The sequence below is a fragment of the Heloderma suspectum genome, chromosome 17 (genome assembly GCF_057233095.1).
Source record: "Heloderma suspectum isolate Gila_16-S chromosome 17, 16-S_ref, whole genome shotgun sequence".
Lineage (NCBI taxonomy): Eukaryota > Metazoa > Chordata > Lepidosauria > Squamata > Helodermatidae > Heloderma > Heloderma suspectum.
In genome coordinates this window covers 9,896,164-9,911,313 of record NC_139474.1, presented here as the reverse complement: position 1 = coordinate 9,911,313, position 15,150 = coordinate 9,896,164, and the positions used below count along the sequence as shown (strand labels likewise).

The following is a 15,150-nucleotide window of genomic DNA, read 5'->3' as shown; positions in this document are numbered from 1 at the left end:
CCTTTCTCAAGGTGAAAACTAGAAACTAATGACAGTGGTCTGGGGAGGGGCTCCCTTGTTTCCCATGCCTGCACATGAACTAGTATAAGTTTGTTGCTTTTTTTTGGCTGCCCATTTTTTTTCTGCACAAGTGAAAACTGGTGTGGAAGTCTGGAAGGTGGAATGAACCCTTTCTAGCAAGTGCTTGAGGTTGGGGTCCCAAGAGTTGCCTTGTGAATGGGTGTGTTCATCTAAACATCAAAATACCCCGTGCTTTTCTTAGTGTGGCCCACTAATCAATTTTAAGGTAGCTCCAACTTGCTTTGTGTCCATCCCCCATAGCTGTGATGCAAAGGGGGGACAGGGGGCATATATTTTCTTTCTCAAGCTCGGAGAAGCGTAAGATGGGAGAAAAGCAGAAGCCATGGGGCGGCCGGGAGGAAGAAGGTTCCTGACTGTAGCGCTGCTCCAAAACTGTTATTTCCAGATTCCCAGCTATTTATTATGCTCATATCCTGCTTCTGGGATTCATGTGGGCACCTGGTTGGCCACTGTGAGAACAGAATGCTGGATTAGATAGGACTTCGGCCTGATCCAGCACATAAGAAGAGCCATGCTGGATCAGACCAAAGGTCCATCTTGTCCAGCAGCCTGTTCACACAGTGGCCAACCAGCTGCCTGCACCGCTGTTACATTCTTAACTGCTTGCTTTTGTTTGAGGGCAAACTGGAGATGTTGCTTGCGAGCAAGACACAACCCTGCTAGATTTTAGCAACTTTTCCTCCAATTCACCAAGCCAGTTCTTAATCTGGAGGTTCATCCCTAGTGCCATTCTACCATAGAGCTCTGATACGACTCCCATAGGAGCCCACTTAAACTTTAAATAGTGCTTTCTGAGTGTTTGAAAATGCTTAGCATTTAGTAATCCTTAGGACAACGGTGCAAGGTGGGCCAGTGGTACCCTACCCCTGTTGTAAAACAAGGATGGGGAAACTTCTTTTCTGTCAAGGGCTCTGTTCCCTCAGGTAATCTGTCAGGAACCATAGTAGTGAGCAGTACCGTAGCCAAAAGTCAGTCAGTCTGTCTGCCAGCCCTTCTCTCTCTTCCTCTCCCCCCCACTGCCCAGCAGGCTGCTAGGGGAGGAACAGATCACTGTTGCCAGAGGTCTGATCATTTGCAGAGAGCTTCCCCCATCATTACATTGCACCATCTATTGTGACTTTCCCAACTTCCTCTGCTTCTGGGCTCCCCCAGCCTGCATGAAATTAGGCCAAGTGTTGCAGGCTGCCCACCTCTGTTCTAGAGAGATGTGAGCTTTGAAGATTCAGTGCAAGATCTAGTCTGTCTCCTGGGAAAGGTGGTGAGAGGAAGTAACCTGTGGGTTGCTGCTTGCTGAAACAACAGTAGTATTTAGTGATGGCCTATTGGGTACATGTGCCCTATTTAGAAAGGTTAATGAAGAGAGTAAAAAATGTGCTGGGGTGGGGAGAGTGGCCCAGATTTCACAGAGGAAGGGGTTCTTCTGGAGAAGGGTGCCCATTATCCGTTGCGGACACTCAAAAGGCCTGAAGTGAAACAAGACAGGATTGATCTGCACACCCACACCAGTAAGGGAGCTTAGAGAACCTGAAGGCTGAGTAAGCCTCAGGCACAAAGGGGTTTCTTCCCTGGCAAGATGAGACAAAACTGTGGCTTCTGAACAACAAACAGGAAATTCAAGCTCTTCAGGAAGACAATGTAGGATTTCTGCTCAGAAGTAGCTCTGTGTTGCTTTGGGCTTTCTCCCTTGCTTGAACTTCATGAAGGAAAGGCTTGCTGCAAACACAGGAGCCAGGGCAGCCAACAACAATGGTAAAAGTGAGGAAAAGCCAGCCTACTCTACAGTAGGCCATCATCCATCTCTGATGTCGACCCTTGGCAAGATTTCTGTTTCATTTTTCTGTCCCAGTTTTGTTGTGAAGACGACAACAATATTATATATAACTTTTTCAAATGCTTTGCAAACAGTACGCCATAGTGAGGGCATACAACCAGTTTTTTAAAAACAATTCTCAGCTATAGCTTTATGCACCAGGCTATTTCTATGCCATGTCTGCTTTGGGAAATTCCAAGCATTACTTTGGGGGTTTGGCTGACAGAGCTCCCAGTCAAGGACCGACCAGTCAATCTTTAAACAAGTTAACAGTGGGTGCCCTTCACACTGGAGCAAAGACCCGTCCACCAGCCGGGCCTAGCCACCTTATACCTGTACGTTTCACATCAGAGCAGCTGAAGAAGGCGGGAGCCAAAGTGTTTTGCTGTCAGATTTCTGTATTTCTGGCTTGTTAGTCACTCTAATAAATACATCATACGTTATTGCCTTGATTATATATGTAAGCCACTCTGGAGGCCTTTTTGCCAGAGGAGCAGCGTAAAAATACTTCAAATAAATAAATGTAACTATATAATATAAAAACAGAGAGAGAGAGAAGGAGCGTAGGATGCGTGTATGGAGCTCTGTGGGCGCAGAAAGGGAAGCCTCCCTCGCCCAGTGGCTCAGTTACTTTGGGGACGGGGGGGACAGGCCCGCTTGAGGCCCAGGAAGAAGCCCCGCCAGCGCCTCGACCTTCAGCCTCACGAATGCGGAGGAGACCGGCGCCCCTCATTTGAATATTCGTGCCAAAACCCCGCCCCCGCCTCGGGTGGGCGGGGAGAATCCTCAAGACCGTGAGGAAGGGCAGCTTCCGGTAAAAAGCGGAAGTGGTGCTGCTCTACGCTTTAGCATCTCTATAGTGAAGCTCCTTTAAGATACTTTGCGTTGGAAATTCAGAGCGGAAAAAACAGAGTTCGGTTCGAAACCGGAAGTGGTTCTATCAAGACGGTTGTGTTCAAAGGCCTGGGACACGGAGAGGAATGAGGGGAGGCCGTAGGCGCGATGAAACGATCACACTTCGGAGCGCAACTGAACGCGTGGAACGGGGAGAGCGGCTTCCCCCGTTCCGCATTGATGCTTCTGCCCCGCGTGCGGCGGCGGTCGAGGACGGACCGGAAGTGGCACCTACCCCGAAGTTGTCATTTATCTCTATAGCGATAACCCCGCGGACACGCGGCCTCGCGCACGCACGTGGGAGGAGAGATTTGAGCCCTTTCCGGCGGAATCATAGAGACACGGAAAAGATAGAGCGCCTCAACTACCCCTTCCGGCGGAACTTCCAGAAAGACGCATGGGGACTGGGGAAGCGTTTGGAGACCTGACCGGCTTCCGGCTATGGTGGCGGAGAGGGCGGGAATGGCGGAGTTGGGGGAAGATGTGGAATCTCTGCCTCGGGGGGGCTTTCGCTGCCGCCTTTGCCTCGTGACGGTAGCCAATAGTGAGTGAGGCCAAGGGTTGAAGCGGGGGGATCGGTCTCGTGGGTGCAGTGATAGTTGTTCAGTCGGGTCCGACTCTTCGCGGCCCCGTGGACCACCGCACGCCAGGCCCTCCCGTCCTGCGCTCTCCCGGAGCGTGCTCAAGTCCATCTTCATTGCATCGGTGATGCTATCCAGCCATCTCATCCTCTGCCGTCCCCTTCTCCTTTTGCTTTCAGTCTTTCCCAGCATCAGGGTCTTTTCCAGGGAGTTTTCTCTTCGCATTAGGTGGCTAAAATATTTGAGCTTCAGCTTCATATAATAATAGGTTCTGGGGCTGAAACCTACTTGGAAGCCACAGCCTTTGACCGAGAACATTCAGTGGGGCCCTAGTTGGAGTTGTTCAGTGGTAAAGGGGAGGCATTCCGCACACACTTCTCTATTATTCAAATGCTTGTACACTGTGATTTAAGTAAATACACAGTCACAGTCACTTCCCCCCTTGGTATGTAGATAGAGTTGTAGTCTTGTGAAAGGGTCTCCACATAGTGAAATCAGGTTTGTTCTCTTTTATATTATTTCCAATACATCGTCTTAGTCTAAAATGGTAGTGCCCAAAGCTGTCATGGCACTCCTAGTGTGGCTTTAATGAGTTAGTGACGTGGTTCACATGTAATGACAACCCATGGTTTAAACAACTTGTTTAGTTGTTTAAATTAAACTCCTCTCTAGCAGGAGAGACCAAGTGTGCTGCCCCCTACGCATCCACCCCTTCCACTTTTACTCAACAACCTACAGTGAGCTCGAACCCAAGCTGAACAACTTTAGGGGCTAAACAACTCAGTGGTAAGCCCATGGTTTGTTGTTGGGTCAACTACTGGATTGTTCAGCCCCTAAACAACCCATCGGTCCAGGTTCACGCATCACGCTCAACAACCTACAAATGAGCTGATCGTAGGTTGTTGATTAAAAGCAGAAGTGCTGGTGCGCTGCAAGCAATGTGCCTGTTCTCTCCCACTCGTCCCCAAAAGCCCAGTGTGTGTAAGCCAAGGGCTTTCGTTGCGTGTGAACTGCCTCACAGAAAGGTGTTATCCACCCTGAGTGTGAGCGATGGGACAGACTTAAAGAACCTGGGGGGTGGGGGGCTTCCTAGGCACAAAGCTGTACCTGAAAAGCCTTGGTTCTATCCTGCAGAGCCCAGTCTGGATGACCACCTGCGTGGGAAGAAACATCAGCGCCTGGAAAACCTCCGTACTGTCCGTCAGGCCCAAGAACTTCGCAGCGTTTTTGTCAGTGGCTTCCGCAAGGGGACACTGGCCTCAGAGCTGAGTGATTATTTCCAGGCCTATGGGGAGGTGGCCAATGTGGTGATGGACAAGGATAAGGTAAAGCTGTTGGCAGCAAGCCTGCATAAAATCAAATTAAAACGAAACTCCCAGGGTGCCAAAGTAAATCTTTTTAGAAGCCATGCTCAAATGTTTAAAACGCTTCGTAGCTGGCTTTCTCCCAAGCAGCAAGAGAGAACAGATTATCATGCCTTACATGCCTTAATTCTTTTACAGAAAGAAAACTTACCAAATGTGTATGAAATCTCCTGTTTGATTCCAGCAACTCCTACACCATTTGATAAGCTTTCATAACCTGCTGTATTTGTAAGACACAGGGTCTTTGTGTGGGAATCCTATACCTACTTACCAAGAATAAACTTAATGAACTCAGTGGGACTTGCTTTTGAGTAGACATGTTTGGGGACTGCACTATCAGTCTTCAAAGACCTGGTTCACACATAATGGCAAATTGTGGGTTAATAGGAGTGAGCACTCCTCACTTCTGCTAATGAACCCACCCTTTGCAGTTAATGTGAACTGGGTTATAAAGCCGGATGGCGTTGAGATCAAGGCTGCAATCCTATGCACACTTTATTGGAAGTAAGCCCGTTGAACACTGTGAGATACATCTGCGTAAGCCTGCGTAAGCTTGAGCTGTACCTGGGATAATCCAGGTACAACAATATGGCTTAACCACAAAACTTGTCTCTTCCCTCCTCACTCTTCTCTACAGTGTAGCTGGAAGAAGAGTTCTGTGTAATTAAAAAAGCTTGTATAGTACATTCTGAATGCTAGTTGGTCCAGATAAAAGGTGTTGTTTCTCTTGATGCGTTCACCCTATTTTAAGACATTTGCCGAGCAAATACTTCACATTTGTAGGTGCCTGTGTTTTGTTTTGTTTTCCCCAGTAGCGGTAGACCAGTTGTGCTCTCCCTTCGTTGCAGAAGACTGGCAGGGCAGGAAGATGGTGGGATGACTTGATCCAGAAACAATTGCTCATTTTGCCTCTTTCATGTCTTCTGGTGCTAGGGGGTCTACGCAATTGTGGAGCTGCAGAACGAGGAGGTGCTGGAGAAAGTTTTGGCGCAACCCCAGCATAACTTGGGAGGTCAGAAGCTGCGTGTCAAGCCTCGGGAGAAGAAGGATTTCAAATACACTCCCCCAAGGAAGCAAGGATCGGCCAGGCGACAACAGCTGAGCCCTGAGAAGCTGGCACAAAACTTGTGCCAGGCTGATGATGTGGGTAAATTCTGGGGTTTGGCCCTTGTGCTGGAATTTCAGGGACCAGGCTCCACCACCCGCTCTGGCAAAGCTCTTATTCAAGGAAACAGACACGCCGTGGCGGTTCCTTACGCTGAAGGACTCCGCCTGTAACTGTGGCCCTTAACCTCACAGCACACAAAGGTCTTTATACAGTTGGCATCGGTCACACATTCCCTTCCCTTCCCTTATGAGACAATGTCTTCCGACTTCTTCAGCTTTCTGATTTCTCTGCTCCTTCCTTCCCCCTCTCTTATGCTAGATGAACAGTACATGACTTATGCCACCTCAGCAGTACGCGTCTGCCTCGCTTTGAGAAAATGGTGCTTACCTAAAGACTAACACTAGTTACATTAGTCTTAACCATTACACCCCTTATGTATTCTTAATTGGGCATACTGGAGAACTGCTCTGAATAAGGTTGGTCAATAGGGCTGTCACCTGCTTGGGGCATTTCATCTGAGCCCTTGTTATCGCTCCCCTTCCTGTAGGTAGATGCACAGATGTCTTTGATGGTGCAACTCTTTGAGTTTTCAGAGAGTGAAAGACGCCTGCGGGACTTGCTGGTCAGCCTCTTCCAGGAGGTGTTCTTAGAGTTTTTCCCTGGTAAGTCACCAGTCTCGACCTCTGCCCCAAACAGCTGCTCTGATGTTTATCTTCTTATGACCTTTGTCCCTCACCCTCCCATGTCCAGGTTCTGCCATCCTCCCCTTCGGCTCCTCTGTGAACGGCTTCGATGTCTCTGGCTGTGACCTAGACTTGTTCCTAGATCTTGAGAAGACAAAGAGCTTCCAGGCATCTACCAAGGGACCTAGTGAGCATCAGGTGAGATGCTGTGGGGACATAGAGCAGATGGTTTTAATGAAGCATTTTTCAACCCCTTTTGTGACTGTGACCCAACAAGACCTACTTTCTTGGAAGCGGTCCCACTGCATCTGCCAACCTTCTAACAAGAATTTTTGGCCAGTTAAATGGCTTTAAATGCAGTTTTTAATGTTTTGGCTTTTAAAACACTCAGTTGTGTCCATGTATTGGAATCCTTCTATCAAGGTGCTTTCTTTGCGGGCCCTAAATCAAAGGCAAAAGCTTCTCTCTACTGGATAATGTAAAGCAGCCTTGCTCAACCTGGCGCTCTCCAGATATGGTGGACTACAGCTCCTATCATCCCCAGCTGGGAAATGATGGGGGCTGTAGCCTGGAGGGCACCACATTGGCCAAGGCTGACATAAACGTATGGCTTGCAATTAGTTCGCTGCTTAAAATGCAAGGGTGCCAACTGGGGAAAACATTGGCAAGACGGATTACGTATAAACTCGTATGACGTTACAAAATATTCTGTTAACGTATTCAAGAAAGGAAATCCACTTTTTACCATGTATGTCAAGAAAGGCTGTTTTCTGGTTACTTCTGAAACAAACAAAGCTGGGAGAGTTACAATTCCATTCTCCTGATCAGCCAGTGATTGTCAGCCATGCCTTTAAACACATCAAGCATTTGTTCATTTGTGTGGAACGTGGAATTTAACATAGCTGGTTCACAGTCCTTTTGCAAGGTGTCAACATGGTTGGGAACCACTGTGTTCTCTAAGCTCCATATTTCTGTACTCAAGAGGTGTCCGGAGCAGTAAAGGAGTTGGGCACACCAGGTTAGCAATTTGAAATGATTAACCACGGATTTAAAAATAAATTAGTAAGCAAAGAAGCTAAAGTTTTAGCTGATTAACTGCAGCAATGAATCAATTAAGGGTGCAATTGTATGCACATTTAGAGAGAGAAAAGTCCTACCACTCCAAGCATGCCCTAGCCAGCTTTGGATGTAGAAGGTTCGGCCCTTCTCATCTCCAGTTAAACGTAAGTAGCAAGGTTAGAAAAGATGTCTGCCTGAATCCATGGAGAGCCACTGCCAGTCAGAGAAGAACCAAAGATCTGATTAGGTACAAGGCAGCTTCATATAAATTCTACAACTTTGAGAGGGCCCATAGCTCAGTGGTAGAGTACCTGCTTTGCATGCAAAAGGTCCCAGATTCAATCCGTTGCATCTCCAGATTGGGCTGGTCAAGAAGCCCTGGAGAGCTGCTGCCAGTCAGTATAGACCAAGGGTGGGCAAAAAGTAGATCTCCAGATGTTTTGGACTTCAACTCCCAGCATTCCTGACCATTGGCCATGCTGGCAGGGGCTTCTGGGAGTTGATGTTCAAAATGTCTGGAAATCTACCTTTTGCCCACCCCTGGTGCAGACCATACTGAGCTCCGCAGACCCATGCTGTGCTTTATTGAATAGGCAGGGCAGCAGCAGCCATTCCAAATGTATCTTCTTTTTCTCTTTCAGGCTGCAGATAGAACCAGTCCTGAACGGGACTCGCGCTCAGAAGATTCAATCCTGAGCGATATTGACCTAGCCTCAGCCACGGTGCCCGAGGTGCTCGAGTTAGTCGCTACCGTGCTGCGGAAATGTGTACCAGGGGTCCATAACGTCCAAGCTGTGCTGAATGCCCGCCGTCCAGTTGTCAAGTTTTGTCACAAGGAGTCCAGCCTGCGTGGTGACATTTCCATAAACAACAAGTGTGTATATATGTGTGGGTGTACACAGTAATTGCTTTAGTGGAGTTCACACAGTTGTGTTACAGGAAAAAGACGTAATACTTTGTTTTCCCTACGTGTGAGGGGTGGTTGGGGCCTTCTCCCCTCTTGAAATATGAGGTACATCTCAAAGGCACTGAAGAAAATTACCTTCCAGTTTCTTAATATGTCTTAGCACATTTCTCCTTTAACATCTTCTTTATTTCCTGAATGAAGGGGTTGGAGAGCCACTGGGCTGTTATAATTGCTATGCAGACAGTGTTGCTGATGTCGGGGGCTGGGACTGAGAGAACAGTCTAAAACAACACCCAGTAAGTGCATAGCTCAGGCAAGTTTTGAACCAGGCACTTATTAGACTAGATAGACAAAGAGTCTGACCTTTGATCAGATAAGTGATAAGGCACTTCCTGGGTTCAGTGTACACTCAGCTCATTCTTAGCCACTATAGTACATCAAGTTCCAAGGAATGGCTCCAGAGAGGATCATTCATTCATTCCTCTTGTCTGTCTGTCTTGCTCTTTGTCTCTGGTACTGTATGATTTTATAATAAGAAAAATATAGCTAATGAGATAAATTTAAAAGGGAAGAGGGAAACACTGCAGGGAAGGTCAGGAAATAGCTGTAGGTTTGCATTATGTTCGCTGAACGGAGGAAGTTGCCTTACGCTGAGTCAGCCCCTTCTAGCCCAGTGTTGTCGACACTGACTGGCGGCAGCTCTCCAGGGTTTCAGGCAGGAATATTTTCTACCATACCAGGAGATGCTGGGGATTGAACCTGAGACTTTCTGTATGCAAAGCATGCATTCTGCCACTGAGCTATGGCCCTTCCCGTGGTTTGTCTCCTTGGCAGGCTGGCGCTCTGCAACACACGCTTCCTGCAGCTTTGCACCGAGGCAGATGAGCGGGTGCGTCCTTTGGTCTATGTATTGCGCTACTGGGCAAAGCAGCAAGCTCTGGCAGGTAAAGTGGGAGAAGAAGGGGCCAGCCTGGTAGAACTCGGGGTCTGAGGCAAAGAAAATCAAAATGCAACCCTTTGTGCGCACAGGAATTACCGAGGCACACAGGCCCTGTTGAAATTAATGGAACTCCAGCAGAGCACCGCAGCAATTTAGAACATGGACAATATGGACATATTACCCGAGTGCTTTCTGATCTGCACTGGCTGCCAATTCAAAGTGCTGGCATTAACCTTCAAAGCCCTAAATGGCTTGCTGCGAGGTTACCTGAAGGATTGTCTCCTCCCATATATACCTGCCTGGACCCTAAGACACTCTTCAGAGGCCCTCATCTAGGCACCCCTGTCAAATGTGGTGAGGTGGGTGGCTACTACAGAGAGAGCGTTTTTAATGGTGGAATGCCCTTCCCAGAGGCTCATCTGGCACTGATGTTGTGGTCTTTTCGCTGCCAGGTGAAGACTTTTTTATTCTTAGGCATTTTACTTCTTTAGCTTTTCTTGTATTTAAATCCGTTATTATATTTATTTAAACATCTACGCTGTTGCTGGCTTTTACTTTGGTTTTATGCTGTAGTTCTAAATTTAAAAATATGTTTTATTATGCTGTATGTTATGTTTTTAATTGCTGTAAACTGCCCAGAGAGCTTTGGCTGTTGGTGATATAGAAATGTAAGAAAGAAATAGATCACAGGAAGCTGCCTTGTGCCAGGTCAGTAGACAACAACGTTGTCTACTCTTGACTAGCAACAACTCACATAGGCTTCAGGTAGTGAAAGGTGCTTCCCATCACCTTCTACCTGGTCACTTTTTTAACTGGAGATACTGGGGAGTGGACCCCGAACCATATGGATGCTACACTGAACAATGGACCTTCCCAGATAACATCTCAAACTCTGTAAGGCATTTGTAGCCACTGAGTGCTGAGCTATTGGTCCATCTAGCCTTGTGTTTTCTACTTTGGCAGTGACTCTCCAATGTTCTTCCCCTACCCTACTACCTGAGCTCCTTCTAGCTGGAGATGCTGAAGCATTCACATCAGAGCCAGTGTGGTGTAGTGGTTAGAGTGTTGGACTGGGACACAGGAGGTTGGACTTCTAGTCCGCACTTGGCCATGAAGCTCACTGGGTGACTTTGGGCCAGTCATTGACATTTGCCTAGCCTGCCTCACAGGGCTGTTGTGCAGATAAAATGGAGAGGAGGAGGGCCATGTAAGGCACCTTGGGTTCTTTGCAAGAGGAAAAAAGGCAGGATATACAGTCATATACAGTTGGTTTGTTCTGTTACTTATGAGCCACCAACGATGGGGGGGGGGGGTGTATGCCACTGGCTGCCCTTTCTCAATGGTTAGTGCCCCACTTTTGTCAAACACCTTGAATTACAGCTGAAAGTCCTGACTTCACTCCCAACTGGGTGTGTTTCCTTTCAACTTCAATGTGGTGGTGTACACAGGCCAACTGCCAAAACAGTTATCCTTGTTCCAATATTTCCGGCCCTGACTGTAAAATGTAATAATAAATACATAATAAGATCTTCTGTGTGCAAGGCATGGGCTCTGCCACTGAGCTGTGCCCCCTCTTGCATGGTCACAAAGATAAAGTATATATTACCTGGAGCTTGGAGGAGGGCAGGATGCAAATCTTAAAAAGAAAAAGATTCATTTCCTAGAACTTCATAAAGACATATTGACCCTGTTTTAGCCAGGGGGCTGAATTCCATTTCAGAGGACCTCTTAGGGGCCACATTCCAATAGTGGGTGGGGCTGAAGGCAAAATGAGGTGGGACTAAAATACCAGCATATTTTAGCTTAAAACCCTTACTGCCTGTAAAAGTCTTTGGAGAGGCATTTCTAGGTTTTTAGAATAGGGGAAAAACTGGACAAAAGCCAGGAAACCAGTAAATCATGGGAGGTTGGGGGAATGGGGGAGGGTGCTAGCAGAAAGGGTCTTGGCCTCTGGGCAAACCAGGAGGGCTAGATTTGGCCCTTAGGCCTGAGGTTCTCTATCCCTATCAAAAAGCTTTGTCCGGACTTTGTGGGATGTTTGTGGGGAGGGGGCTTATTTTGACTAATGGCTTCCTTTCTTTTCCCACAGGGAACCCTTTTGGTGGAGGTCCCCTCCTCAATAATTATGCCCTGACCCTGCTAGTGCTGTTCTTTCTGCAGACATGCAGCCCGCCTGTCCTGCCCACAGTTGCCCACCTGAGGGAACTGTCAAGTAAGTACTCCCACAGGTTGGGGCATTGCATAGCTTCATGTGCTGTTTAAGGAAGCCTTTCCTGATGCAGCACCCACCAGATGTGTTGGACTACAAGTCCCATCATCCGTAGCCAGCACAGCCAATCCTTGCTGGAGGTTATGAGAGTTGTAGTACAACACACATGGAGGCACGAGGTTGGAAAAGGCTGGTTTGGAGAATGCACACACACAGCTTGCAACTTTGATGTTTTTGTACTGATGTATTGGACACGTCATGCTTCCTTTTGGAACTATTATCAATATGCAGTCCTATAACCAGAGTTCTCTGGGCAGGTTATAGTAAAGTGAAAAGTGAGGCATGAATATTAAAAGCAGAAGGATAAGCCAGGTACACAAACATTAAATTACTTTCCTGCTCATGCCTCTGGTGGCATTGTTCTCACTCTTCTCTCCTTCCCTTCCTCCCCAGATGATGAGGAGCAGACCATGGTCGACAACTGGGACTGCAGCTTCCCCAAGGATTCGGCTCGGCTGGAGCCGAGCAGCAACACAGAGAACCTTTGTGAGTTTCTATCTGGAGGCTACAATTCAGCATCCTGCAAATCTGTTTCTCTTTGTTGTATTTTTTTGTTTTTGTTTTAATGGGCGGAGCTTGGAGTGAACCATTGTTAAGTGGTGCTCACATCCATCAATCCATCCAAACTCTTGTGGGTCTCAGATTTGGGGAGGGGAAATAAAAGATTCCTGAGGATTTAATGGTAGCTCTGGAGAGGCTAGTCATTCTTATGCACCCACAGTGACTCCCTTGCCTCCTTGTGACCCTGCTTGACTCTGTGTCCACTGGCCTGTCTGCCTCTCATTCCAGGCTCCCTCCTGGCTGAGTTCTTCCGCACCTTTGAGAACTATGATTTGGCAGGCTGTGTGATTTCGCTCCGGGAGGGCCGGCTGCTGCCACTGCCCAGCTTCCTGTCCTCCGAGGCAGGCCATAAACTGAAGCTGGGGCCAGTCAACCTTCAGGACCCCTTTGAGCTGAGCCACAATGTGGCCGCCAACATCAATGAGAAGACAGCGCTGCGCTTCCGCCGCTGCTGCGGTGCCGCCTCCAAGTACTGCCGGAGCTTGCAGTACCAGCGCAAATCCAGCAAGGGCAAGATCTGGGGGCTGGTCCGCCTGTTCCAGCCAGGCAACCCTGAGGCTGATGCTGCAACTACTGAGGGCTTCGTCATCAGCCTCCCGCTGATGCTGGCGGTACTGCCTACCCAGTCCCGCGAGCGGCTGTGTGAGGCCAGGGATTTCCACCAGCTCTGGTTTCAGAAGGCCTGTGCTGCCGTAGTCTTTGTCTTCAGGGATGTGCTTAAATGTAGCTGCTCGGAGATGAAGCAGGGATCTGTGGAAGGATGGGAAGCCACTGGATCTAAGCGGGAAGAGGAGCACCGAGAAGCCAAGACTGAGCAGTTGGCAGGGTCGAAGCGTTCCCTGGAGGAGGAGGAGGAAGGAGGCGGCATTCTCTCCCCTCTCGCTAAGAGATCACGAGCTGACATGTTGCTCCCCACTGGGGAGAGCGTGACCTGGAACTGCACCGCTTGGCACCGCGTGTGGCTGGGGCGACGGCGTGTCCGGCGCCTGCTCCACGGACCGGAGCTTGACTCTGAACGAAAGGCCGGCTCCCTGGAGCTGGAGGCCAAAGTATCGGAGGCCATTTCCCAGCAGGAAGGAGAAGCAACGGAGCCTCTGTTGCGGTTCATGGTTTGCGCCCAAGCTGGGGACAGCACACTTGCCGAGCAAGGTGCGCGCATCAGCCTGAACGTCACTCCAGCCCCTGAACAGGCAGCCGCCTTCCAGGAGTTCTTCCACTTCCTGCAAGGTTTTTTGCCCCGAATGGTGGAGCAGCACCTGGCTAGCAAGGCCTGAGGGCCTCTGTGTATAGTGGGGGCAACCATTGCCAAGAAGAAGACCATCAAGCCATGTTTTTATGGGCAGTTACAGCTTTGTGTATATTTATTACTGCCCATGAGAATAAAAGGAGTGAATGGCAAAATGATATTTTTGCCTTATTTTCATTTTTTATTTATTTCAGTCATTTCTCTCCCACCTTTCTACAGCAAAGTGTACTCAAGGCGGCTGAGGAAGGGGCACCTCTTTCCCTAACGTCTTCAGTTAAGCATCTTGTCCCTGCTCCTTTATGTACATGTGAGTTCTCATTAATATTAATATGCACATATGCAAAGAGTTTCTTCCCAGTGACCCAATTCCCATCGCTTAAAAAACAAAACTATGGATGGGGTGTTTCCAGTGGCCAACCACTGGAAAAGTTACAAGCAAGGTCTGATGCTGGTGAATATTGCCTGATGTTTATCTCCGGCATCCGGTAGGTAGAGATCTATTGCCTCTCTACAGATTCATAGTCTGCTATGACTAAGAGCTGATGCATCTTTCCACCACAGATTTGCCCCATCTTTTTTTTAAATCCACCTAAGCTCATCTGATCCTATGACAGTGAATTCTGTACATCAGCCTATCCCTACTACATGGTGCCCTCCTGTTGAATTTTTCACATTATGGGACCCGCTTACCACAAAGGGTGGCTCTGATGACTATTGGCTTATGGTGCGATCCTATATATGTCAACTCGGAAGTAAGTCCTACTGAGTTCAATGAGACTTGCTCTCAGGGAAGTGACTACAGAAACCTTCCCCAGCCTGGTGACCTCCAGATGTTTGGACTTCAACTCCCATCAGCCCCCGCCATCGTGGCAATGGACAGTAATGCTGGGAGTTGCCGGTCAAAACACCTGGAAGGCACCACGTTGAGGAAGACTGGCGTAGAGGATTATAGGCTTAGATCCCCCTTCCCCAACCAAAGACAATAAAGAGTCTTGTGGCACCTTAAAAGATGAACACATTTATTTTGGCATAGGCTTTTGTGGATGTTACGAGACCAGGAGGGGGAATGCTTTTCCTCCCAGTGGACCCTTTCTTCATGTGGGTTCCCCAGGAAAAGAATTTCTGATAGGGTGCCACCAGTCAGGATGAACCTCCTGACACACCCTAGTCTGTCCAGCTGCTTGGGGGAGTTTCTGAGTTCTATTGCCAAGAACCCCTCCCTTCAGCCCAGGCCTAGGAAAAAAGAAAGGTGCTTTGGACCTTCCTTCCCAAAGCCCAGAAACAAAGCATTTACCAAAACCCTGTACAAAATCTTAAAACACAAGCGGTAGCTTTGTAACCATGCAGCCTTTCACATGGGGAAGAGTTCAGGGAGAAATACCTTTTAAAACACAGCTGAATGTCCAAATGTAAAAAGTTTAGGGAAAAAGCGAAGTAAGGCGGCAGGCGGGGACAGGAATCAGGGAAGGCAACAATCACACATGCACAGAATTCCAAATAAAAATCAAGTCATTCTAACTTATCTAGTCACTTATCTGAGTGGATTTTTTTATGGGGATCTCCACTCAGTAAAAGCCAGCCCCTTTGCAGACACTGGTTGGTCAGTCCAGTACCGCAGCAGCCTGATGCAGTGGTGTAATCCAGCAA

At 48.3% G+C, this 15,150-nt stretch overlaps 1 protein-coding gene across 1 annotated transcript; it reads left to right on the top strand.

Annotated features, from left to right (window-relative positions):
• The first annotated feature begins 3,211 nt into the window (after positions 1-3,211).
• Positions 3,212-13,679, top strand: TUT1 (terminal uridylyl transferase 1, U6 snRNA-specific). The gene is made up of 10 exons (XM_084823510.1): positions 3,212-3,329; positions 4,501-4,691; positions 5,664-5,873; positions 6,386-6,500; positions 6,589-6,719; positions 8,222-8,454; positions 9,322-9,431; positions 11,517-11,639; positions 12,090-12,182; positions 12,486-13,679. The coding sequence occupies exons 1-10, from the start codon at positions 3,227-3,229 to the stop codon at positions 13,529-13,531; spliced, it is 2,355 nt and encodes a 784-aa protein (XP_084679636.1). The 5' UTR covers positions 3,212-3,226; the 3' UTR covers positions 13,532-13,679.
• Positions 13,680-15,150: the final 1,471 nt, after the last annotated feature.

What these genes read in the sequence shown, in the direction of transcription:
- TUT1 (XM_084823510.1), top strand. Translation starts at nt 3,227, where the DNA reads ATGGTGGCGGAGAGGGCGGGAATGGCGGAGTTGGGGGAAGATGTGGAA. An exon ending in CCTCGTGACGGTAGCCAATA is followed by an intron (nt 3,330 to 4,500) that starts GTGAGTGAGGCC and finishes TCTATCCTGCAG; the next exon opens with AGCCCAGTCTGGATGACCAC. An exon ending in TGGTGATGGACAAGGATAAG is followed by an intron (nt 4,692 to 5,663) that starts GTAAAGCTGTTG and finishes TTCTGGTGCTAG; the next exon opens with GGGGTCTACGCAATTGTGGA.